At 43.5% G+C, this 27707-nt stretch overlaps 1 protein-coding gene across 1 annotated transcript in view; it reads left to right on the forward strand.

Moving 5' to 3' along the window:
- GPT2 (glutamic--pyruvic transaminase 2) overlaps positions 1–27707 on the forward strand; it is a 209393-nt gene that overhangs the window by 60665 nt on the left and 121021 nt on the right. Inside the window, exon 3 of the mRNA XM_078670687.1 lies at positions 23418–23526. Within this exon, the coding sequence (XP_078526813.1) occupies positions 23418–23526 (109 nt within the window). The remainder of the gene's footprint in view (positions 1–23417; positions 23527–27707) is intronic.

Raw genomic sequence — 27707 nt, forward strand, 5'->3', positions numbered from 1 at the left:
AACTCCCAAAAGACTGCAAATCTACCATCAGGGCCACCCTCTCCTACAGACCTCCAGAACCACCCATCAGCTTCTGCAGCAAAATTCCCGACTTCATTGCCCGACTCACCATAGACTCCAGGGGCTACATCTTCTTCTGAAACCTCAATTTTCACCTCGATAACCTCCAACACCAACACAGCCAACCTTCTCTAAAGCATGAACAACATCGGCATCACCCAACTAGTTACCATCCTCACACACAACGCAGGAGACACGCTTGGCCCGTCTTCAATTCCAGCGACGGAGTCAAGCACACTCACAACACGCGCTCACCTGAACAGACCACTTCATCACCTTCTTCATCATCACCAATCCCTCCAGCGCTGCCCGAGCCACCCAGTACCCTCCACTACAGCTGGAGGAAGTGTTAAAGAGCCAGCGGACAGACGCCATCAGCACTTCCCATCCGGACACTGCACCCAACCTGGAACAGGCTGTCAAGAACATTACCTCCTGGATCACAGAGTGTGCCAACAGAGTCGCCTGTTCAAGCCCAGCATACATAAAAGATCCAACAAACAGGTCAGATGGTAGAACCATGGAGATAAGAACTGCAAAGCGCAACTGCAAGTAACTAGAAAGAAAGTGGATCGCCATAAAGGATTCCGCAGACAGAGCCGATTTCAAGACCACCCTCAGCCAATACCACCAGCTCCCGAAGGGAACAAAAAAGTATGCCCCGCAAACCTTATCAAAGCCAGCTCCAACCACAGCAAGAACTCTTCAATATTGTCCCAGAGTTCTCCAACCCCTCAGCCACCGAAAACATCGTTACCCCTTCCCAGAAACTTTGTGACTATCTGGCAGACTGAAGATCTCCACCCAGTTTGGTTTCCGTCCCCGCCACTCTACTGAATCGGCGCTATTGATGGCGGTGGAGACCATACGCCAGGGGGTGGATGAGGGCCAGACTATGGCTCTCATCCTTTTGGACCTAAGTGCAGCATTCGACACTGTAGCTCATACCACCTTGCTACAGTGTCTGAATGATGGAGGGATATCGGGCTGCGCTCGAATGGATCCAGTCTTTTTTGACAGGGAGAGGCTTTCAGGTTCGACAGGGAGACTGCTACTCAAGGCAGATTGGTTTGGGCCAGGGCGTGCCTCAGGGCTCGTCCGTGAGCCCAACCTTATTCAATCTGTATGTCTCCCCGGTGGCGTCCATTGTCGAAAGCCACGGCCTGCACATAGTGTCCTATGCCGATGACATGCAGCTAGTCATCTCCCTATCGCGCGCGCCCAGTCTTGCGGCGGACCGATTCAGAGCCTGCATGCAGGAGCTGGCTACCTGGATGTCCGCCAATTGCCTGAAGTTAAACGGCAGCAAGACTGAGGTGCTCGTGGTGGGGGGGGCCCGTCTGTTTGGTCATCGGCATGGTGGCCACCCTGTCTGGGGGATGCTCCCACACCCTGTCAGGAAGCGAAAAATCTTGGGGTGTGGCTTGACGCCGATCTGTCTTTTGGACCTCAGGCCGTGTGGTGGGGGTATGCTTCGGCGTCCTGAAAAGCTTGCGGAAAGTTCTCGATCTTCTTCCAACAGCAGGCTGAAGGACGCTGGTGCATGCCCTCGTCTCATCGCGCCTGGATTATGGCAACTTGCTTTATCTGGGAGCCACCGGAAAGGTCATCAACCGCCTCCAGGTGCTGCAAAATGCTGCGGCACGCTTGGTCTTGAAGCTTCCTAAAAGATCGGCGTCAAAGGCAGCCCTCCAGGCCCTTCACTGGCTCCCAGTAAGGGGCAGGGTTGAGTTTAAGGCTCTCTGTACGTGCCAACGCATTTTGTGCGGTAAGGCACCGGCTCCGCTCCAGGGCCTGGTCACCCGGTACGCGCCTGTGCGCGCTCTGCGTTCCTCCTGTACAGGGCTATTGAAGGTCCCAGGATAAAAAAGGCACGCATGGGGGGTAGGTCCTTTAGATATTTGGCCGCGAAAAGCTGGAATGCCCTGCCACTGGAACTTCGCCTAGAGCCTTCTGAACTGGGCTTCAGGAAGAAGTTAAAAACTCACCTTTACACGCAGTAAGCCGGGCCGACTCCGGTGGCTGTGACTCTGTTGATTCCACTCACTACAGTGCGGGGACACGCCGTTGCGCGTAACCAGGCGCTCTACAAATTTCCCTTATTATTATTATTATTATTATTATCTACAAGAACTTTAAACCTCAGCCCATCCTCACCGACGAACTCGCTCCCACAAAAGCAAGACCCAACCACCTACTCACCAATTGGGAGCAGCTTACCACACAGAACACCACAGCTATCCTGAACTTCGTCCACTCGGAAGACTCCAAGGACTCCTGTCCCCAATACATCCTAAACCTCGGGAGCAAGAAGATCAGCAACAAGCTCACTCCCCTCTTCAATGCCTTTATCACCCCGGCCACGTTCCACAAATAATGGAAACATGAATAAGTCAAATTCCTTCTCAAGAAACTGACAGTCCACCTCAACAAACTCAAACTCAAAAACTACTGCTCCCTGCCAAAGTCCTTGAAAAAGCCATCAACTCACAAGCCACCTGGAGAACTACCATCTTCTGTACACCTCCTTACCCAAATTCTACACCAACCACAGCTCCAAAACCACCTTGGATCACTGCCATCGACATCGGAACCCTCCTTGACCAGTGAGAAATGGCAGCCCTGATCCTCCTCAACCTCTCGGCAGCGTTCAACACCGTATTCCATCACATCCTGATCAAAAGACTACATCACATGGGAAACCAAAGAGACGCCCTCAAGTGGTCCGCTTCCTTCCTTACCGGAAAAACCCCAAAAGTCCACCCACCACATTCACCTTGAAACCCAAGAACATCTGCAGAGTTCCTCAAAGCTCATCCCTCAGCTCCACGGTGTTCAACACATACATAGGCCCCCTTGACCAACATATAAATTCTCCCACAAGTAACAGATACAAATATTTAAACCAAAAGGTGGAAGATATGATGTTCCTCAGCGGGGCCTGTGCTTGGTCTCCCTACCGGGGGTTCTTATCTCAAAGGGTAAAATCCATCAGATAGTAACCCTATTACTGAAGGTTCATTCCGTCTTAGATTTTTGTTGCTTTAACTAGTAGCCAATAGATAGAGGCGTTTCTCTGGGCTAAAAAGAGTGACGTAGGGAAAATGTTTCCTCCTTACGATTTTAAATGTAGGCTCTAACTTTAATTTCCAACTTTACAGGAGCAGCTTGTTACCTTCAGGGTTTGTGCTGAACGGACACCAATATGTGTTACAATGTTTACATGGACTCGAGCCTCTGAGATAAGCCTTATGGTTTAAATATTTGTATCTGTTATATGAGAGAGAATTTATATGTTGGTCCTGAAGAAGGTGGTAAAAGCTAATGAGATCCACCGGAAAGCGTCGACGAAATTAACAGAACTGAATCTGTACAAATTCTTGATACAATAGATGGTAATTTTTACATTACATCAAGTGTCTTGTATTATGACCGAACGGATTGAGCAAGACCCTCAGCACCTTGATACCCTCACAGATGGTTAGCTGCGCTTATAAATCCAGCTTGATTGATTGAATTCACTGTAAAGCAGAGATAGGCATGGTGATCTGAAATCCAAAGGTCGAACATCTGTTTGTAATCCATTTAAAATGATTCTATCTCAGCTGATTAGTCATTGACAGTCTCAGAATTTGATTATGAATTTTTGTCTCACCTTTCAGCTCACAACACATTTACTTTGTTTAAAATTGAGTTTGGCTCACAAGCCATGTATTATTTCTGTACTGAAATGATCGTAAAAATAACTACCCATTAGTTAAAAATGAAGTTGTTGCTTTAGAATGGATTTTGCTGAAGGACTCTAGAGTGTTATAAATAATCATGTTACGATGGACTTGTTGAGCTTCTACAGTCCAACTGCAATGTTGCATATGCTGAAAATGAACTGAATATGGGGCTCCCTCTGATGAGGTGAAGCACTTACTGGTGTTTGGCTAATTCGCACCTGTTTGCTAAACTGATCTGCCTTAAATTTACATCCGCTTGTTCACTGATCTGTGTAGCACTCCTCATGTGCAAACTTACCACTTCATATTTTTTTTGCCCCCTGAGGATTGCTGTCAAGAGATTGAAAAAGTTTTGTTTATAATTTGGGCTATGTTGGACAGGGTAGTACAATATCAGCTCCAGGATGATCATGGTGCATTGAAAACATATCCGATCGCAACAGTGTAGTTCAAAGGACTCCCTTTTTTACCCCATAGATAGACTGGACCATTTTTAAGAAGCCTTCTTAATTGAGAAGCTCAATCATTGTTGGACTAATATTTAGATGGATTGTTAGCTTGCCCAGTCCGCTAACACAAGATATGTTACACAGGCAACACAATACTAACTGGTCAGGCAGGATAATGATAGATTGCACCTCACTGCAGCAATAACCCAAGAGGTGAAGAAATACACAGGAAAAAAGACTATATTTGTTGAGAACATTATCAAGATCTGTATGGATCTCTTCCTATATTAAATCAGAAGACGTCAAGAGACTATTTACCAAGGTTATGCCTCCCCACACTGTCTAATGTGGGTCAAGACCATCACATATTTGCTGCACCTTCCACTTCTCTGAACTGCAGCATGGGCTGCTGCGCTTGTGGCATACCTACTTGCTCACATTTGGACCTGCTCCCTTCCTTCTGTGTCTAGCTCCTGAATCCTGAATACCTTGTTGACACTGGGCATGCTATTTTTTGCCTCTGCCTGGCTTTCGCACTCTTTGAGTATACAATCCTTTGCACACTTGTGAACCCACTAGGTTTGCTTCATACTACTACTCCACTTTGTTCCTTGTCTCTTATTTGGCTGGTAGCTAGGGGGGTAGAGGTGTACAAGGTAATATGGTGGCTTGCGGGTGAGATGTGTGGTGAGGTCTAGCCAGGCAGTGGTGAAAGGGAGAATCCAGTGGCAGAGTGGCTTGCACTGTATAGAGCACAGAGGTCCTTGGGGGTAGTTGAGGTCAAGGAGCCAACATTGTCATACAATAGCTGCTTGGTTTATTGAGTTGGCAGTGCTACACAACTCACCGCAACAACCTGGAAAATCATTTTATTCTTTGTAAAAGTAACCACAATGTTGGGATCTGACCAGATCGGAGCAGTAGAAAAGCAGACCACAGGATCTAAAAAGCAAATGAAGGAAAAGTAAGAAAATTTCAATGATAAAGGCGAGTTAAAAAGAGGAAGTGATATAAGGCACATTAGGTAGTTCTATAGTTGTGCCACTGAAAACATCCAGTAATGTTTTTTTTATCAAGCTTAACTATGCTAACGAGCTTTGGGGTTACAGATGAAGAAACCCATATTCCTTAGAGATCTCTTGACCCCAATGCTGATAGTTTTGTCTAATTAGCTAATTATTGGGAATATACCTCGCTGAATGAGAGCTTTAGCTTTAAAAGTGGAGCTGATTCTTGAAGGGACTTAGTTAACTTGATTGAAAGCAGCAACTCTTTAGATGAGAAAGGGTTAAACATTCCGAAGTCTGTGTATTTGAGGGATGAACTAATAGTAGATACAATGACCTTGCAGGCATTGATGGATACCTTCTACTCAATGAGAGGACATAGTCGTGGTTTTCAGAAACCTTGATCGCTGTGGCAAAGGGTCAAACAATTCATACTACTTGACTGACTAATATTGAAAATGCTGTAGGGAGACCTTCTGTTTAGACTATTGACAATTTGTTGCTAGAAACAAGGGGTAATTCTGTACACAGTACACCTACAGTTTAGAGTCCGAGAAATCACTATCTTATGATTAAGTTGTTTAGGCAGTATAGGAGTCAGACAGTAAGCTAGTTAACTTGAAAGTTAAGAGGCCTAGACAAAAATACTAAAGCAAAAACATGCATGTATTCAAGTAAGTGAAAATAGCATGCTGGATGAACAGCCAATGATAGGGTCTTAAATTAGAGACACCAAAACATACTTCTAGGCAGCCAAAACTCCAAATAAGTAAAACTTAATGAGCTGAATAATATTGATGAATATATTAAAGAAAAACATTTTGATTAATAAAGTGGAGATTGCCCAACATAGAAGGGATAAGTCTATACCTTGAGTTTAATAAAGGTTAAAATGCTGAACCTGGAAACAACAATCCTTTAATGGTAATGACAAAGGTGAGTGACCTACTTCGAAAAGACAAATATACCCATTTGAAGACATCAACACAAACTAGTAAACTAACATAAACGTAAGATTGGGAACCAAGGCAAGTTGTCAACCCATACTGACAAGTAAAGACTGCACTTAATTACTGGTTCATGACAAGAACATTAAATTCACTCCCTTATTATTAGAAAAATGCTAATTTTAGTATATTTGTGGATCGCCACATGGATATCCTTCAAAAACAGAGATGAAGTCCTGGAATACATATACCAACAGCAGCGTCGACTAAATAACAGCTATATTCCATGTAACTGCTCAATTTGAATTTAATCCAAGTAAAGGGGCTGTTAGAGGGAGTTGAGTGTCTGGTTAAAGACGTATTTTTCTGGTCAAGAGAATGAAGGAGAGATGGACCATGAGATGGTGAGCGAGACTAGAGTTACTAAAAATGTGTGGTCTTGTGTTCCCGTGTGGCCTTACGGAAAGCTTGACTGTTCATCTTCTAGTTCCTTATTACTGTCCTTGGCTGTTGTTCATCTGGTACTAATGAGGTGAAATAATTGCCCAGATGGTATGAACCCATTGAAGGTGATTGGTTTCTGGAGTAACCACAAATGGCCACAAGAGAACACCAGAAAAACTTTATTACAAGGGTAAAGTGAGCGTCCGAAGGACAACCTTTGATTTGTCTTGGGGTCTTGAAATCATTGCATGATATGGAATGCAAGAAACAGAAAAACAAAATAATCAACAGAGTCCTGTTCAGTAATCCAATTTACCACTTCAGTACCATTAGACACCCATGAATACATATAATAGCAGCTGTGTCCACAAAACAACAGCTATATTTCATGTAACCGCTCAATATGAATTTTGTCTAAGAAAAGGGCTTTGACAGGGAGCGGAGTATGTGGTTAAAGACATGTTCTTCTGGTCAAGTGAATAAAGGAGACACAGACCATTAGGTGAGCCTGGCTAGAGTTACTAAAATGTGGGGTCATGTTCCTGTGTGCCCCTTCACAAAGCTTAACTAGTCACCTGCCAGTTGCTTATTACTGTACTTGGCTATTAAGAACAAATATTGTAAAATCTTTGCCCAGATAGTGTAAAGCCATAGAAGGCGACTGGTTTCCGGAGCAACCACAAATGGCCAAAAGAGAACACCAAAAAAGACTTTATTACAAGGTGGACTGAGGCACACAAAAACCAAAATGTAATTTTTCCTGGGGTTCTGAAATCATTGCATGATATAGAAGCAAAAAACAAAAAATCATAATAATCAAGGAAGAGTCCTTGTTGGCCTTCCAGTTGACCACTTAGGTACGTGCCATTAGACACCCATAAATACATATATAACAGCAGCTGCGTCCTCTAAAAAGCAGCTCTGTTTCTTGTAACTACTCAGTTCAAATGTTGACTAAGGTAAGTAGATGTGAGAGGAAGAGGAGTTTCTGGTTAAAGACATGTATTTTTAATCAAGAGATTGAAGGAGACACACATGAGATGGTGAGCCCTGCTACAGTTACTAAAAACGCAGTTGTGTTCCTGTGTGGCCCTACGCAAAGTCTAACTGGCCATCAGCCTGTTGCTTATTACTGGGTTTGGCTGTTAGTCTGGTACAAATGAGGTCAAATGTTTGCCCAGATAGTGAAAAGCCATTGAAGGCGACTGTTTCTTAATATTAGTTTGAGAAACTACAAGCATTTGCAATGCAATAGGTCTCGCATTTACAAACGTTTGAGCTATTGGCATTGTAAATGACAATGCCTTTTATTCATGTGTTTTTTAAAAAACAGATGACTAAAAGGCATTGTCATTTACAATGCCAATAGCTTGCACTCTCGCAAATGCGAGATCTATTGCATTGCAAATGCGTTAGGAGAGCGCGGTCCTGCCGGCAAGAGCAGCGGTACAATGGAAGGACTACTAAGCCTATTGACTGATGAAAAGACACAGTTAACAATGGACTATGACACAAGCCAATAAAAAATCTGGGCAGAGAGTGGGGGGAGCTTCACGTCCATACCTTAATACAGCATGCCTTGCAGAGCAACGCATGTGCTGCCCAGCCTTGACCTAAAAACAAAGGCGACCTGCAGCGAGGTTGAAATCTCTGTTTACAAAATCTATAAATATCTTTAAAAAAATTACACAACCTAAAAACAGTCAGTTTGGAGTTGCTAGGGGTGGAGCAGGAGATTAAAGTACTCCATTCTTTGGGTCCAAGCCTTTAGGCTACCTTAAACACCTTATGTAACTTCAAAGCGCTCACAAACCAGCGAGAGAGAGACAGAAAAACAGTGACAAAAAGTAGACCTGACAAAGAGCCTTAACGAGTGAGAGAGAGGCATGAAGTTTCCACTGGTGGATGAAAGAGTTATTAGGGGGACTTGTGACTATGCAGCCTTGATATTCAGCCCTCAAGTTTTGAAAAGTCAGCCGCTGGTTTCTGAGCAAAACCTTGGCCTCCAGCACTTATTTTTTATAATTAAACTGCAAATACTGTGTTACCCAACTGCATGTCACAACTCCCAGACACATCTCAAACCACTTTCAACTACTCTTTCCAATGCACTACCCTATTTCTCACCCTATATCTCTATCTATATACCCTCTACATCCACTCTCTCATTCATCCCAATCCCTATACCACTACTATGATCCCCAAATTAACCCTTTCTAGACTCTCCCCTACTGTACCCCTCCTTGCATCATCTGACACCTCTTTTACTATACCGATCCCCCAAAACAAGCCTTTCGAACTCTTCCCTCTGACTGTTCCCCTCCACATCCCTTTTTAGGTCTCGCCTCTCAATGCGCATGCGCATTGAACAGAGCGAGACTATAGGGGCTTAAATAAGCTTTACCTAGACTGGCGATTGACTGGCGATTTGATGCTGTGCCCGTGCGCTTTTAGGTCAATGCGCAAGCGCATTGACCTAAAATGCGCGTGCACATCATCAAATCGCCAGTCAATCACCAGCAGCACTCCTCCCACACCTTTGAAGTGAAGCTTAGCTTCACTTCAAAGGCCCCTGCTGCTTCACACCCTCATCGCCGCTCTCCCCGCTCTGCCCCCTCCCCTGCCCGCCGTGTCGCATTTCTCCTCCCCCCTCCCCTTCTCTGCCTTCCCTCCGTCTTGTTCAAACAAATATGCTTTTGCTTCACCTTTTCCTGTAAGAATACTTTGATTAGTGGTAGTAGATTTCTTGTACTTTTTATTTCCTGCAAATTAACTGAAGTGATAAGATCTCATTGAAGCAAGTGATCGCGCTATAGCAGTCTGTCATTGCATTTCTCCTCCCCCCTCCCCTTCTCTGCCTTCCCTCCGTCTTGTTTTTTTTTACCCGCTCCGCCCCCTCCCCTGCCCGCCATGTCGCATTTCTCCTCCCCCCTCCCCTTCTCTGCCTTCCTTCCGTCTTGTTTTTTAAACGCAGCGCTTACAAACATAGACAGCATACACAAAAGCTTTCTCAAAATACAGCATGAGAGAATTCTTCACACACACACACACACACGCACGCACTCACACACAGACACACACATGCATGCACTTGCAAACAGACTCACATGCATGCACTCACATACACACACCCACATGCACACTCAGACACACACACACACACACACACACACACACGCACACACACTCACATGAATACTCCCACTCAGACACACACGCACACAACTAGCACAACTAGCGGCATCCTCCCCTGCCCGCCGTGTCGCATTTCTCCTCCCCCCTCCCCTTCTCTGCCTTCCCTCCGTCTTGTTTTTTAAACGCAGCGCTTACAAACATAGACAGCATACACAAAAGCTTCTTCAAAATACAGCATGAGAGAATTCTTCACTCACACAGACACACGCACGCACTCACACACAGACACACACACACACGCATGCACTTGCAAACAGACTCACATGCATGCACTCACATACACACACCCACATGCACACTCAGACACACACACACACACACGCACTCACACTCACATGAATACTCCCACTCAGACACACACGCACACAACTAGCGGCATCCAAGGAGTGTTATGTTTTCCCATCACAAGGAAAGCATGTGCAGCACATTTTCTGCCACATACGAGAAATATCACAAACTCTTGCGTAGGATGTATTTTTATGTAATTTTGTATGCTAAAGTACTCAGAGAATAGAAGAGTAATTAAATACTCATAATCTGGAAGCATAAATCACCCCGCCCTCCCTCTCCCCATTGTTCGGCTCCCATTTCCTGTAAAGTTCAATTCACAGTTTCTGTATTTTGTCGTCGCCTTTACATAGTGCATTACTCAGTGAGTTATAGCCCTCAGTTCACGACAGGCGACACTGTTTCAAGCTGTTTTCAAGCTTTCAAGCTTTATTACAAATCACAAAAAAGATGTTAATATTTCACTTCTGTTCTTGGATTTTCGTCACAATAAAAAACACTGAATATAATCTTCACAAAAGTTATTTACAAAAGTTTAAGCTATTGCCATTACAAATTAAATACATTATTTAACAATTAATTTAACAAAAAAAATAAAAGCCATTGTTATTTGTAATATTAATACATCTAAGTCACGTAAATAAAAAACATGTTGCATTACAAATGTTATAGGTGTCACATTTGCGAAAGTTATAACTATTGGCATTGTAAATGACAGAGCTATTAATTTAGCTATTTTAACAAAAAATAAAAAATTAATTTATAAGACCAATAGCTCAAACTTTCCTAATGCGAGACCTATTGCATTTCCAATGCTTGTTACTCATTCCAAGCCTCAACCTACTGCTATTACCTCCAAAACAAAAGAAAACGTATAAATCATTCACTCTTTTATCCCTCCACTATCCTTTTCAATCAAAATAACAGACTAACATGTCCTCTTCTAAAATTTCATATTTCACTATTCACCACTAATTCTTTATGGGTTCCAGAGCAGCGTGCTGTTTGACGAAAAAGCACATTAGCACCTCTTTAGGGGTAGCAAGCACTATATAAATGGAAACTGTTTCCCCTCTTCTATTCCTTTCCTACCCTTCTCAAGCCAAATAACTGACTAACATATCCACCACTCAAATTACTTTCATATTTCACTATTCTAGCGTTCTACTTGCCAAAAAAGCGCTTCAACAAACTCATCGGGGGTAACAAGTGCTATATAAATGCAAACCTTTTTCACTCTTCTAACCCTTTCCTACCCTTCTCAAGCCAAATGACTGACTAACATATCCACCACTCAAAGTACTTTCATATTTCACTATACTAAACACTAATCCTTTATAGGTTCCGAAGTAGCGTGCTACTTGCCAAAAAAGTGCTTCAGCACACAATCTGGGGTAACAAACGTTCTATAAATGCAAACCTTTTTCCCTCTTCTATCCCTCCGCTATCCTGAATCCAGATAACTGACTAACCTATCCACCACTCAAATTACTTTCATATTTCACTATACTAATTCAACACTTAATCCTTCATGGGTTCCGGAGTAGCATGCTACCTGCTGAAAAAGCGCTATGATGCTTTGTCAGGGGTAGTAAGCGCTATATAAATGCAATTACAATACAATACATGTCTTTTCTTTATGCATTGGTTCAAAGGGATGCAGTCAGCCGTGCTGTGAGGTGGAAATCAAAGACTGTCTGGGAAGCAGGCTGCTTTCCCAGCTGCAAAGAAAGTAATCGCTGTAGTGAACAGAGTGTTATGGATTGTAAATCAGTTCTTTTAAGTTAGCAAATCATGTAAACTGCCTTTTTCTCTAGTCTAGAAGTGAACTGTTGATGAAATCTGTTTAATTTATTTTTTATTCCCATTAAAATCTGCTTCGGAAGAGTCCTCGCACTAAAATATTTGTGGACTTGCTCTTCCATTGTAAAATAACAAACCTCACAAAATGCAGCTGTTTCCCATGTGCTTTTTTTAAAATTCAAAATATTTCGTCTAATTTGCTATGCAGCAGCAAAACCAAACATCGCAAAATTATAATAAAATACTTAATGCAGCCGGTGAACAGGGCATGTATGTATTAATTAAGGTATCTTCCTCATTTAAATTAGCTAAAGTATTAACACGAAAGCATTGCTGTAAATGCGAGTAGTTTAAAAGCTCAAACTTTAAAAAAACAAAAACTGCAAGAAAAGAGAAAACTGAAATAAATACATTAGAATGCAAGAAAATCAACACGCTGCCAGACAGAAACCAAAATAATAGTTTTAAAAAGCAGACACACAAAGACAGGTAACTACAGTGTCTCTACAAGCACTTGCAGAAAAATAAATCTCAATTTGAATGCAAAATATTTATAAGCTTTAAAAAAGCCTACACACGCTGCCTTGCGGGTACGTGGTTTAAAACCTTACAAAACATAACACAAAATAACTAACTGAATAAACTAAAGTAATTTATTTAGAATGCAAAATGTTTTACGTTCTATAAAGCCTGCATACGGTGCCGCTATTAATGAACAACACACTAAAATAAATCAATTATAATCAGGGCTCCCGGTTTTATGCTATTTATTTTTTGCTCATTTCTGATTGTATTTATCCATATTTATTTTGTGTTTTGCGTTTGAATGAAGTTGTAAACCTGTACATTTCCGTATATATGTAACTGATTGACTTGCACTCCTACTTTGATGTCTATCGTGTTTTAGCTATATAAGCTGCCAAATACTACATAACAATACATCAACTGGGGGGCGTGGCCAAGGTCGTCAAGATGGCGGTCGCACTTTAAGTGTGCTCTGGACCCCCCATCCGTCATCTGTCCTGTAACCACCGCTAGCAGCCACCATCGGACGACTACGTTGGCACCCCTGAACTTGCCTGGCTGAGCTGCGTCTCCCGGTGCTGCTTGGGTTCCTGGTGGAGGTCTTCTGTCGCTCTCGACTCTCCTGGCCGCGCGCCCGACAAGATGGCGGCCCCCAGGTGAAGGACGCGGCGGACCCGTGCCACGACCGGTGCTGCCCGCTCCCTGACTCTCCGGCCGCACATTAACCTCCGGCGGACTGGGCGGACAACGGTGGCGGCTCGCCCCGCCTGGCGGTTTGCGAGGCGTCCTGGGTGCGCCTGAGCCGCCCGGCTGGCCCGAGAGTCCCTGTACCTCCGGGGTCTGACGAAGTGAGGAGGGGCCTTGAGGGTGAACCGCCCGGGATACTGAGACCGCCGAACACTCCAGGTGCGGCGCCTGGACACCCGCCGGCGACCCACTGACACCTGGGGCTGCCGAGGACCTACTCCATGGGGGAGGGCCGCTCCCTGAAATCGAGCCCCCCCGCCTGGCCCGGACAATTGCCTGTGGGAGCTGGGCCCTGGGGCCGTGTCCTGGGAGCGGAATCTGGTGCCAGTCTGGGACCGTGTGCGGGCTGACCTCAAAACCTGGTCGCGTATGCCGCTTACCATATATGTCAGGTCGGCGATTTTTAAAATGGTGGCGCTCCCCCGCCTTCTCTATCAACTGCAACATCATCCGTATCCGATATCCCCGGGCTTGTTTCGTCAAGTGAACTCTGCCTTGGGGCAGCTCCTATGGGGGGGAGGTGCGGTGCGCGTGGCACTGCGCACATGTTTCCTTTCCACTTATTGTGGGGGTCTAGCGACCTCGGATATTCTCTCCTATTATCAAGCCTCCCATCTGTTAGTATTGAATGAGTGGTGGTATGCGGACAGGAGCGACCCGGCGTATGCCATGGAACGTTATTTGATGGGCTCTCATACACTACACTCCATCCTCTATTCGGCATCACTGCGGAGTGCGCAGCCGGCGGCCACTCGGGTGGTGTTCCACATCTGGCTGCAAGCTTTGCGCCGGATGGGGTGGTGGAATACCCTGACGGCGGAGAGTCCCCTGTGGCATAATGGGTGGTTTCCTGCCCTGACATCGCTGCAGGGCTTTAGGGGGTGGGACAGCATCGGCATCTCGACCCTAGGGGACGTGATGCAGGGTACAACGCTTTAGTCCTTCCAGGATCTTGGGGAGGAATTTTAAATGCCCAGATCCCAGTTTTTTAGGTACCACCAATTTCGTCACGCTTTGTCCCCCAGCCTGGAGGGGTTGGAGACCCTCCCCGAATTCAGCCCGCTGGAGGCGAAAGTGTTTATGGGGGACCTGGAGACTAAGAAAATATCCCGCATTTACCAGACACTGGTCACACACAGTTGCCCTACACTACAGAGGCTCAGGGAGCATTGAGAGGAAGACTGGAGGGAGGCGCTGGCCGCTTGCCGGGAAGCCGCCATAGCTATGCGTCTTCGCCTTATCCAATTCAAATACTTGCACAGGGTCTACTTCACTAGGATGTATGTGGTTACATTGCGTGGTATTACCGCGCGTACCGTTACTTCGCAGGTTTTACAACGCAAGTCGTTACAACGACTTGCGTTGGGGGGCGCTGGATAGTGGAATAGTTTAATTTACTATTCCAACTCCAGTCCCCGTGGATAGTAGGGAAGGTGTTGGATAGTAAATTAAACTATTCCCTATCCTACAGCGCCCTCCAGTGCAAGTCGTTGTAACGACTTTCATTGTAAAACCTGCGTGGTAACGGTACCGCGTTGTAAAAGATTCGTGGTAAATGATGTTCCCCACTTCACTAGGGTTCGTCTCTGGCGGGCGGGACTGATTGCCTCACCGGACTGTCTCCGCTGCCACAGGGAGTAGGGGACATTCCTGCACACGGCCTGGAGCTGCGGAGCCCTTGGGCGATTCTGGAGCGAGGTCTTGGCCTGTCTGTCTGAGGTTTTGGGGTGGGAGCTCCCTCGTACACTTCAGTTTGCCTTATTACATGTAATGGATAGGGTGGGGGGTAATTTATATAAAAGACACCTGATGTTGCTGGGCCTCACGACGGCCAAGAGAGACATAGCTAAAGGGTGGAAGGACCCAGGGGCCCCGTTGGTGGCTGTCTGGAAGAGGGGACTAGACTTCTACATGGGGCTGGAGCAACCGATATTTGTGGCCAGGGGGTGCCCGCGGAAGCATTATGAAATTTGGAAGCACTGGGCGGATTGTATGGGTGTGTGGCTGGAACCCCCTATGGAGCAGGAAGATCTTCCCGGGAAGGGGTGAAAGGGGGGAGTGCGTCGGTGCAGTGGGGTATGGAGCTAGGGAGACGGGCGGGCTTGCATATGCTTTACCTTTTGTGCTGGATATTGTTTAATGGGACTCGGTTGGGCCTGAAGTGGATTGTGCGACTCGGGGTGGGGGGTTGTGGTTGGGAGGGTGTGGGGAGTTGGGGGGGGGGGGGATGGGGTCTGGGGTGGGAGGGCGGGGAGAGGGGGGTTTGGTTAGGAGGGGTTGTTTATTTACTCGCAAATTTATATGTGTACAGTGAAAAGTCGATTGCTGTTGATGCTGTCATGTTTATGCTTGCAGTCGCCCCTGGGGTACAGGACCCTGCACTACTTGTGCAATCTGACAATAAAATCTGTTTTCAAAAAACAATAACCGACTAACATGTCCACTTCTAAAATTTCATATTTCACTATTCACCATTAATTCTTTATGGGTTCCAGAGTAGCGTGCTATTTGACGAAAAAGCACATCAGCACCTCATCAGGGGTAGCAAGCACAATATAAATGGAAACTGTTTCCCCTCTTTTATTCCTTGCCTACCCTTCTCAAGCCAAATGACTGACTAGCATATCCACCACTCAAATTACTTTCATATTTCACTATTCTGGCGTGCTACTTGCCAAAAAAGCGCTTTAACAAACCCATCGGGGGTAACAAGTGCTGTATAAATGCAAACCTTTTTCCCACTTCTAACCCTTTCCTACCCTTCTCAAGCCAAATGACTGACTAGCATATCCACCACTCAAAGTACTTTCATATTTCACTATACTAATTCAACACTAATCCTTTATGGGTTCCGAATTAGCGTGCTACTTGCCAAAAAAGTGCTTCAGCACACCATCCGGGGTAACAAACGTTATATAAAAGCAAACCTTTTTCCCCTCTTCTATCCCTCCGCTATCCTTCTGAATCCAGATAACTGACTAACCTATCCACTACTCAAATTACTTTCATATTTCACTATACTAATTCAATACTTATCCTTCATGGGTTCCGGAGTAGCGTGCTACCTGCTGAAAAAGCGCTTCGATTCCTCGTCAGGGGTAGTTAGCGCTATATAAATGCAATTACAATACAATACATGTCTTTTCTTTATGCATTGGTTCAAAGGGATGCAGTCAGCCGTGCTGTGAAGTGGAAATCAAAGACTGTCTGGGAAGCAGGCTGCTGTCCCAGCTGCAAAGATAGCCATCGCTGTAGTAAACAACGTGTTATGGATTGTAAATCAGTTCTTTTAAGTTAGCAAATCATGTAAACTGCCTTTTTCTCTAGTCTAGAAGTGAACTGTTGATGAAATCTGTTTAATTTATTTTTTATTCCCATTAAAATCTGCTTCGGAAGAGTCCTCGCACTAAAATATTTGTGGACTCGCTCTTCCATTGTAAAATAACAAACCTCCCAAAATGCAGCTGTTTCCCATGTGCTTTTTTTAAAATTCAAAATATTTCGTCTAATTTGCTATGCAGCAGCAAAACCAAACATCGCAAAATTATAATGAAATACTTAATGCAGCCGGTGAACAGGACGTGTATGTATTAATGAACCCGTTTCTTGCGTCGAAAGTTCAGCGCCAGTGCTGAACGTTCTAAGAAACGGGTGGGGCCACGTCGGCCGTTAGACGTGCGCAGCACTACGGAGGTAGTGCTCGCAACGTCCAACGGCCGACTGCAGCACTAAAGGGGTTAAGGTAACTTCCTCATTTAAATTAGCTAAAGTATTAACACGAAAGCATTGCTGTAAATGCGAGTAGTTTAAACGCTCAAACTTTAAAAAAACAAAACGAACTGCAAGAAAAGAGAAAACTGAAATAAATACATTAGAATGCAAGAAAATCAACACGCTGCCAGACAGAAACCAAAATAATAGCTTTAAAAAGCAGACAGACAAAGACAGGTAACTACAGTGTCTCTACAAGCACTTGCAGGAAAATTAATCTCAATTTGAATGCAAAATATTTATAAGCTTTAAAAAAGCCTACACACGCTGCCTTGCGGGTACGTGGTTTAAACCCTTACAAAACACAACACAAAATAACTAACTGAATAAACTAAAGTAATTTATTTAGAATGCAAAAAGTTGTACGTTCTAAAAAGCCTGCATACGGTGCCGCTATTAATGAACTACAAACTAAAATAAATCAATTATAATTAGGGTTCCCGGTTTTATGGTATTAATTTTTTCCCATTTCTGATTGTATTTATCCATATTTTATTTTGTGGCCATTTTATCTGTATTTATCCATATTTATTTTGTGTTTTGCGTTTGAATGAAGTTGTAAACCTGTAAATTTCCATATCTATGTAACTGATTGACTTGCACTCCTACTTTGATGTCTATCGTGTTTTAGCTATATAAGCTGCCAAATACTACATAACAATACATCTACTGGTAAATACTAGCATTATACCATAAATTTATGTTGACGTATGTCGTTTTTTAAAGAATTTCATCCTGTTTTGTAACTTCCCATGCTGTCTATCTGCTCAGCTGCTGGCCTATAATTCATGAAAGACTGCTCGGAGAGTCACTTAAAAGAAGCACAATTTTCTATACTTATCCATTTATAAGAATAAATGCAGAGAGAAAACACATTGTTTTCTGTCTGTATTAATCTGTAAAAATCCATAAAAACGGAAAACAGAGCCTTAATTATAATGCAAGAAAGGTGACATACGCTGCCAGACAGAAACTAAAGAAATAGCTTTTGAAAAGGCAACACATGAACTACGATACTTCCACATCAAAAATACCACCATGGGCCACTGATCCCCGCAAACATCAGAGAGATTCCTAGCCTTTCCCTTTCACATTCTGCTTTTGAAGATGCCTTCAGGACCACTAAGATGAGAGGTAGCAAGGGCAGTGCCCAGAGCACGGAAGGGCAAGCAAAGGAAGCATGCAACACCCCTGTTCGATTGATGTCCAGGCTTAAGCACTAATTTGCCCGTGACCTAAAACATTAGGTTTTGTGTTAAGTTAATTTCAATGTGAAATATTTGGGCTAGAATGGCTTTTTCGTGCCCTAGTCATCGTCATACTGATGAGCAGCAACCCAAGTGTGCTAAACTTCTCAGAACTAATATTTTTAACAAACAACCAAGCTACATACAAGCTCCATCTCCAGGGGTCACCAGTCTTATATTGCGGACTGTCCCAGCCAAATATTTCAATGCCACATGCACTTGTGCTTTGGGGCTGCAGCTCACTGCATGCTTTCCAAGCCAAGACGACGAACGCTGTTCTTTACAAAATTAATCTTTGAGAAAAAGGAAGAGGCTCGCTAATTCATGTATGGCATTCATTTATACAAAAAGAACTGATGAAGGACAGAATGCTGAAAAAATCAAATATTCACCCCTATTTAAAGATTTGGGTTAAATCCGTAGTTTTTTTCTTGTTTTCCAGTTTGGACCCAACCATATGCAAATCAGCCTTGACCTTTCTCCCCATGGGAACAGTCGAGCCCGAACTGCTAAGCCAGGTCCTCCCTGGACCAGAAACGAGTATCCTGGGACCGGTTTCAGGGTATTGCCTCTCATCAGCCAGGTTAGCTTGAATCCAGTGGCATAGCGAGCACTGGCTTTTCTGTATACAGCACGCACTGCATATTCCCTTGAAATATTTCAAGCACCTACCGCTATATCTAACATCCATACATACAAACAAAAACAGACCATTCAAGTCTGCTCTACCCAAAATTCATACCTCATAAATTTATGTTTGTGCAGGTCAGCAATCCTGTAAAGCATACTGCAGCACTACAAGCTTACTCATGCAGGTCTCCCCTTGAGAGCACACATTAGCAGAGCACAGTGCCTGCAGACAGCCAAAGCTGTGAATACTGATAACATTCAAAGCACCGCCATAATAAAGCATGCAGGCTCAGCCTGAAAAAGGAGCAGGAGGCAGGGAGCTGCAAGGTAGTCAGAATAGGCCCTCCTAGGGAGGCTCCATTTCACCGGGCTAATGCTACTTGTCATTTCACCAACTTCTCTTTCTCGTTTGAGTTTTAACTATGCACAGCATGTGCTATCTGAGCAGCACAATTTATAAAGCATTGTGGTAAAAGCTATAGATGGCATGCAAGATTAAAAAAACAATTATTCGTCACATTAGGTTAGCGCAAAAAAACCAGCTTTGACTTGAGGCAAGCACAGGACAAGCAGCGATGACTGAGGGGGTGAGGGGACGGGTTTTCTCACCTTGAAGTCGGAGAAAGAAGAAAAGAAAACTGGAGCCCTCGGGGAAACAGTGTCTGACATTTGATCTTGGTCTTTTAATTAACAACAAATGCAACGAAATAACAAGAATTACAGCCCTATTTACAGAAAAGCTGAGAGCCTGTGAGATCATAGAGTGCTTATTTGAACTGCTGTTATACAAAGAAAAAAAAGTCGAGTAAGGCTACAAGGAATGTGGCAAGCTCAGTGGTAGGGAACAACCCATGAAAATGAGCGACAAATATTAAAGCAAGGCTGTAAAAGGGCACTCGAAGAAACAAATGAAAAGCAATGGGTGGGCTCTCAGCCCACAAACTAAATACAGCATGTCTCGATAGACAGTGGATACCTAAAATTCCTTTGTCAGTGCAAAATCTTACATAAGCAGAACTACAGAGGTGCTGCCTCTGCAAGTTATTGAATGGCGGGCACTATCCAGTATTGTATGTATATACTTTGCTCCCTAGTCTAGTAGTACTGAAATTATGTACAAATATTTAGCTATTTTTTTGCCGGAGAACGAAAATAAATAAGAACAATTTGTTTGGATGTAGTCCGATGTAGGAGCTTGATAGAATATACTGGTGATGCTATTGGAAACTGGGCGCAAGCAAATGAGATCCTGTGAGCTCCCATCTGTATTTGAGATAATGCTATTGAATGGTTTACATGAGAAATGACTAATTGCAACTGTATTGGGTCAGCAAACTATAATCTGAGTGACAGAGGGAAATACCTGGTTTGAGCAAAAGTGCTGCCAGAAGCATAAAGACTCTAGAAAAGTTAAAAAAGTACGAATGTTGAATAACCACTTTAGCAAAATAATGGGTCAACCTAAAAAACCAAACAGAAATCTTAAAATTTTTTGTCCTGGAGGAAATAGGGAGGTAGCCTAAAGCCTGGGGAAAGTTTGATGCACTATAAAGTGAAAGATTCAAAGTACTTCAGGTGGGATTGGGTTGGCTGATGACTAAGCTGATTAGTATTGACTCTAAACTGAAGACGGAAAGTCTAAGCACACTTTATGCTCTGCATGTTTATACCGAGTCATTGATTGTAGAATATGAAATAGATGAGTGGTTGTTATAAAATTGCTACATCACAAATTATTGGTATAGTTAAGGGTCTTCATATAACGTGTATTTGTAAAGTGCACGTCCACCCAAGGGTATCTTGACGCTGAATGACAGATGTTTACTGTTACCCAACTCAGTGGTACTAATTGTATCGACCTCAGAAGGATGAAAGACTGTGTGGACCCGCTGGGTTTGAACCTGTGACAATGAGGTGGAACTCAGGCCCCATACAGTGGACACATTGGTCCACTAAGCCACCAGACCGAGCTTTTAATTCTAGCCAAGCACCAGGACTGGATAGCATATGAAATGTGGTCCTTTAACCCCTTCCATGCTCATGACAAGCTGAGCTCGTCATGAGTTGCGCCGCTCGCATGCTCATGACGAGCTCAGCTCGTCATGTAACGCGGCTTTTAGAAAAAAGCCGCACAGGGCAAAAATAACCGCCGCACGCATGCGGTTAAACAAGATGCACAGTTATGGGCACAAACTTTCTATAGGTTATTTACCTCCATTCTCGAGAGCAAAAACCTGGCAGGGCACCAGTATACAAAAGAACGAAGGATAGCCTATTTTTTTTTAGGTGAATATCACTTTTGGATACTTCATTAAAAGTTTTTGCCAACGTTTTTTACTGTCACCTTAAAGACTGTGTGGTTGAAAAGAACCTAATCCTGATTAAGCAAGCAGGTTTCCCTCCAGAAATCGGTATGCTGAAACAACAAACAAGGTGTCGAGGGAAATTATTAAATTCGAATCACCTTAAACCGTAGACCATTAATTCTAAAGTTTATAAGCTTTATTCAGCTTAGTTTAATATTTTCAAAACGACATTCAAAAGTCAATTAAACATGTCTTTTAAAAGGATTAATACATTAGTAAATCATACAGTAGGACATGACTTTAAAACATAATCTATCATAAATACATGTGACAAAAAACGTTTTTGTGAGAAAAATACAACACCTAAATGGTGACAAACAAAAATCAATAACTCCTATGTACAAGCCTGAAATTCAATCAGTCCTAAGTTCAAAATGATACACTGGCCGGACACTAACTCAATTTTAGACACATGTCTGCTGTCATGCCTTTGAGAGAATAGGGATACAGATACCACTGCCGGGTGTTGTGAACACTAGAGAGGGAGATATTGTTTAACCAATTCCCTCGTGGCACACCCTATCGACACTCCCCCCCCCCCCCCCCCTCCCCATGCTCAAATGGCAACGCGTTTTGAATACCTTGTGGTTCCGGGATTCTCTTCAGGACTCGGACTCGGTCTTAGGCTCTATGAAATTAAAAACAAACATTGCTGTGAAACCTACCCCTTCGTGTACTACAGTAGTTAAGTGCCAAGAAAATATATATTATCTGTACCCTAGTCGAAGTGTGGAGTAAATCTAAAAGGGGATGTTGTCCATTGTCTTTGCTTCTACTCTTATTTTGGTAATGAAGCTACAAAAGGTTAGACATTAGGGCATTAGATTTACAATGTACTAAAACGAAACAAGCTCATCACAGTGAACGTGAGACAGAGGACTTGGCTATCCCTACCTTGGAACAATCAAGCATATTGGAGCTCTGTGAGATGTTCTGATGCGTGTCCAATTTCTAAAACCAACATTTGAAGTAATTGTAAGGGCTCTGTGGGTTTTAAAATCATGCGCGCGTTGTTGTGCGCGATGCTGAAATGCAAGCTTGACTACAATGTTATCCGAATTGGTATGCAGCATCATGTATTTAGTTTAAATAACATTGTATGAGAGACCACCCAATAAATTGCCCACTGCCCATCTTTTATGATAATTTTAAGTATGCTTTCAATGAAACTAGTCTCAGATGGCTTCCCTGGTGACCTTTTCTCAATAATTATCTCCCTTCATAGAATCACTTGAGCAAAGGCGTTTCTTGGTATTAATGGTGAGTTGAGTAAAAAGATCCCCATTCTTAATGATCTCAAACAAATGTGCCTCCTTACCCTCTTTGTTTCCTCCATAACTTGCCTGAGGCTTTGAAGAAGGCAAGGAGTTACCCTCTGAAAATCAATGGGCAAAAATAAATTCTATTCTAAGACTATCTATTTAGTCTTAGGTTCGATATTGCTCCCCTGCTGCAATTATTTCTTGCGATGTTTCTTGTTTTATCTATGGTCAAATCCCAGGTCTCCTTTTGTGTGGTGGATGCTGGGCTTCAACAGCTGACATCAGCCATTGTTCACCCTACAGCTTTATGCTTGGCTCTAGCAGATGTGGTGCTCTTGTGGGAAAACATTGTTTACATCACATGGAATATATTGCATGCCATTACAACGCGGTTGTTAAAACAACGTGTTGGTACATCGCAGATTCGCATACCATTATAACGCAAGTCGTTACAACGATTTGCTGTAGGGGGCAGAAGGTGTTGGATCTAGAATCCAACACCTCTCCTACTGTTGCACTGGTATACCATTCTACAAGGGACTAGCAAGTAAATTAAATATGCCCGGCATGCATGCACCAATGTCATCATGTTTAGAGTGGAAACACATGCACTTTAGCACTGGCCAGCAGTGGTAAAGTGCTCACAGTCCTACGGCCAACTAAAAGAATTCGCAAAAAAGGGACGTATGCAGGCAAAAAGTTTGGGGAAGACCACCCTAATGATAACAGATCTTCATATCACTCCTAGATTCAGGGTTTGATGCCCAGTGAGAACCTGTGTGCAATTAAATGTGCAGTTTTTCATGTCAGTTCTAGCATTTAAATGTTGGTCCAAAGTGCTTTTTTTAAAATTGTTAACCTGTTTTGGAGCATTCAATCCAGAGCACATCACTGTTCCATCAAACTTCTCTACGAACTGTAATTTGTTCATATGTGTTCTCTCGACAGGTGGTTGCTCTTTGCACATACCCAGACCTTCTGGATAACCCACATTTTCCCAAAGATGCCAAGGAGAGGGCGCGCCGGATTTTGCAAGGATGTGGCGGACAGAGCCTAGGTAAACCTTATGCTTTTTAGTTTGCATTGTTTTCCATTTATGGGTTCCTTTCCCCTCTATGGTGCTTCACTCATGCCCCTGTTTCTTGGGGAGCTTGTGCATCCTTTGGATGTACAGCACAGTTGGAATAATGACATAGGACTTGTCAGTTATCCACAAATGGTAGATTTGGCAAATTTTGGGGGGATGGAACAGGACTTGGAACAAACAGCACCATAGAAAACAATGTTCACACCAGCTCAAGTTTGAGGCACTCTAGAGCTGAACGGGTGTGGGGGAACAAAAATGTATCCTTCAAAGAAAACCTATGAAAAATTCAAGCCCAGCAGTGCTTTATGCCGCACAATTTTCCAAATAGATGGGCTAAAAAGCTCTCGGGTTTTACAGAGGTTTCCAAAGAGGATGCTTCAGATTCCTATATTTCTCAGTAGTGTATCATGCAGAGGTCCATTGGAAAGCTGTGTGCTCAACACAAAGTGCTAAATGCATTGCAGGCATATATATTAATGCCATGGTGCACTGGTCCCAACGGGTTGCCATGCAGTACTGGAAAGATCTACGCTGATATCACTCTACTGATACATTTACAGAGCTCTCGCAAGGCATTTCTATATTGAATTCATTCATGCACCACTGCATTACATCCAGGACATCTACAAAGCTTTCAAGCTGTTTATCTTGCACCATTTACCAATATTCCAGTGTTGAAACCTTTGAAGATCTCTCACAATGCACACCAATACATATCTTATTTAACAACAAGGGGTGGTGATGGACAGAGTTTCTGAATTAAGCAGAATACTCTCACCCAGTCAAGAGATCAGGGCTAGATCCAACACCGTTTTTTAGCTCACTGCACCATCCCAGTTCAGAACCCGGCTATATGCAAATTAGTCTGTTCCTGTCCCAGTGCATGATGGGAACAGGGCAAACCAAACTACCAAGCCAATTCTTACACTGGGAAGGAAACAAGCTTCCGGGGACCGGTTTCTGGCATTTCAGCCGTCGTCGGCCCGGCTTGCTTGAATCCTGATGGTGCAATGAGCAAGGGACTCACATCTGAGTATACCCTTCCACGCTTAGGGTGGACAAAATATTTAACAACAAGGGGTGGTGATGGACAGAGTTTCTGAATTAAGCAGAATACTCTCACCCAGTCAAGAGATCAGGGCTAGATCCAACACCGTTTTTTAGCTCACTGCACCATCCCAGTTCAGAACCCGGCTATATGCAAATTAGTCTGTTCCTGTCCCAGTGCATGATGGGAACAGGGCAAACCAAACTACCAAGCCAATTCTTACACTGGGAAGGAAACAAGCTTCCGGGGACCGGTTTCTGGCATTTCAGCCGTCGTCGGCCCGGCTTGCTTGAATCCTGATGGTGCAATGAGCAAGGGACTCACATCTGAGTATACCCTTCCACGCTTAGGGTGGACAAAATATTTAACAACAAGGGGTGGTGATGGACAGAGTTTCTGAATTAAGCAGAATACTCTCACCCAGTCAAGAGATCAGGGCTAGATTCAACACCGTTTTTTAGCTCACTGCACCATCCCAGTTCAGAACCCGGCTATATGCAAATTAGTCTGTTCCTGTCCCATTGCATGATGGGAACAGGGCAAACCAAACTACCAAGCCAATTCTTACACTGGGAAGGAAACAAGCTTCCGGGGACCGGTTTCTGGCATTTCAGCCGTCGTCGGCCCGGCTTGCTTGAATCCTGATGGTGCAATGAGCAAGGGACTCACATCTGAGTATACCCTTCCACGCTTAGGGTGGACAAAATATTTAACAACAAGGGGTGGTGATGGACAGAGTTTCTGAATTAAGCAGAATACTCTCACCCAGTCAAGAGATCAGGGCTAGATTCAACACCGTTTTTTAGCTCACTGCACCATCCCAGTTCAGAACCCGGCTATATGCAAATTAGTCTGTTCCTGTCCCAGTGCATGATGGGAACAGGGCAAACCAAACTACCAAGCCAATTCTTACACTGGGAAGGAAACAAGCTTCCGGGGACCGGTTTCTGGCATTTCAGCCGTCGTCGGCCCGTCTTGCTTGAATCCTGATGGTGCAATGAGCAAGGGACTCACATCTGAGTATACCCTTCCACGCTTAGGGTGGACAAAATATTTAACAACAAGGGGTGGTGATGGACATATCTGCCACAGCCATCACAGGTCTTCCAATGTAACCTATTCCTGCCTTGATTCATACATTATTTTGCCAGTACCTGAACGTCTACTGTGCTCCAAGAAGACCGCAAGAATCCTAATTGGTATCATACACTGTTAACAAAGTAATCGAACATCAGAACATTCCTTGTACAACAACTCTGTCTTGGCCGAAGCAGGTGTTTGTATCCCAGCACTGATACCTGACAATGCCCCTGAGTCTTCACTTTCATTCTAAACTAGTGCAACATTATAGAGACAATTACAGATCTCGCACAGTCTGTCTCTACCATGATTTGCATCAATGAGATAGCCACAAGGCTTTTTCAAAATGCCCCTGTCCTTACTTCATATGCATACCAACAAGGGAATGTAACAAGCATTGGCATAGCCAATAGGTCTCGCCTTTGGGACCTTATAAGTGTTTAGCCATGCTACAGTTGATGTTGTTGCACCAAGGATATTGTACTGCATAACTAAATACTTAAAAGGTTCCAAAGGCGAGACCTATTGGCTATGCCAATGCTTGTTTTTTTTGTTGCTACGTAACAAATGATCTTACAAGTGACAGCTCATGTGCTGTCTCAGACAAGACCAAAAAAATAGACAATCAGGGAACAAGAGAGGACTTTGCAGCAAAGCCACTCAAGAGTTAAAAAAAACTAGCTTGTTGCAACACACTAAGGAAAATAAATACAATTCAAAACATCAAATAACTATTAGCAGAGCAAGATCTCTTTACATTAATACAATTACTGATTATATCAAGAATCGGTAGGAGAAAAGCCTCGACCATGTGACTTTCAAACGCCAGCTCACCTCCACTGAAAGATGTGCTAAATTAAGTACCAATTCAATCACTATCACCTAATGGTTAGACCATTTCACAGTGGTGTTCGAATCCTTGAGCGGGCTGACTGCTGATTTAAAGCAACAGCATTCTGAGACAGGCTGGCAAAAAACCGGAGCCATATATGAAGCTAGTATTGTAAACCTCACACTTGAAATCCGTAAGTTCAAACACACAAAATATTGGGCAAGTTTACTCAAGATCAGCTTCCCAAATAAAAACATGACATACTATCCGAAAATATCCAAAATTGCCCAATAAATTGACAAAGAAACTGCTATCCAATACATGCTTTGTGACAATACCGATATTATTCCACGAGCAGACAATACATAAACAATCAGACTAATCACAAAATCGTTGATGGCATAGGGAAATTACAGGTCCCACAATCGCACCTCTTCAAAAAAGAATTCCCTCCAACATAAACCTACCTATTCCTAGTAACAAGGCCAGCCACTTGAGGTAACATACATATTTGTAAAATATATGAAGCGTTTATTGAAAACAATAAATGTATTGTTTATATTTCCACAAATTGAAAAAAAAATTCCTTCCAAAAATGTAAAACGTAATGTAAATGAAATTGTACCCCAATTCAACAGGTCTTCTGGTACTGCATCTTTATGCAACCATACCGATCGACTACTAATAGAACATAAACAACTCCTATAAGCACTCACAAGTATTCTTCTATATGTCTTTGCTGTCGCAAACACCCATCTGGATGTTTGCCTAAAGAGTTCCAGCTCATCTGGTTTGCGTAGAAGCCCTTTCTCCTTTCTAAAAATCTGACCTTGTTGTTAAGACACTCTTAAAGTCCGAGCATTTAGTAGGCAAAATGCACTTTTAATTTCCGGCATGGGGAGTATGTAGTATAACGGCTAGAGCTGCCGACTTTGGAACTGAGGAACCAGATACGAGTGTCCGCATCGGCTCAACATCCTATGATTCTGGGAAAATCAGTTGCATCCTTATGTAATTTAAGAGGTGCTCAAACTCATGTAAACTGCTCAAATACCTTCGGGTCAAGTTTGAGCTATGCAAAGCGGCTAAAACAACACTGATTCCAGTACAGAGAATATGCTAGAAGGGAAAGTACAGCGCTGCAGACTTCAATAGTGGAAGTACAAGTTCGAACTTCGCTCGGCTAGGCAA

This window comes from Lissotriton helveticus, chromosome 12, assembly GCF_964261635.1.
Source record: "Lissotriton helveticus chromosome 12, aLisHel1.1, whole genome shotgun sequence".
Classification (NCBI taxonomy): Eukaryota; Metazoa; Chordata; class Amphibia; order Caudata; family Salamandridae; genus Lissotriton; species Lissotriton helveticus.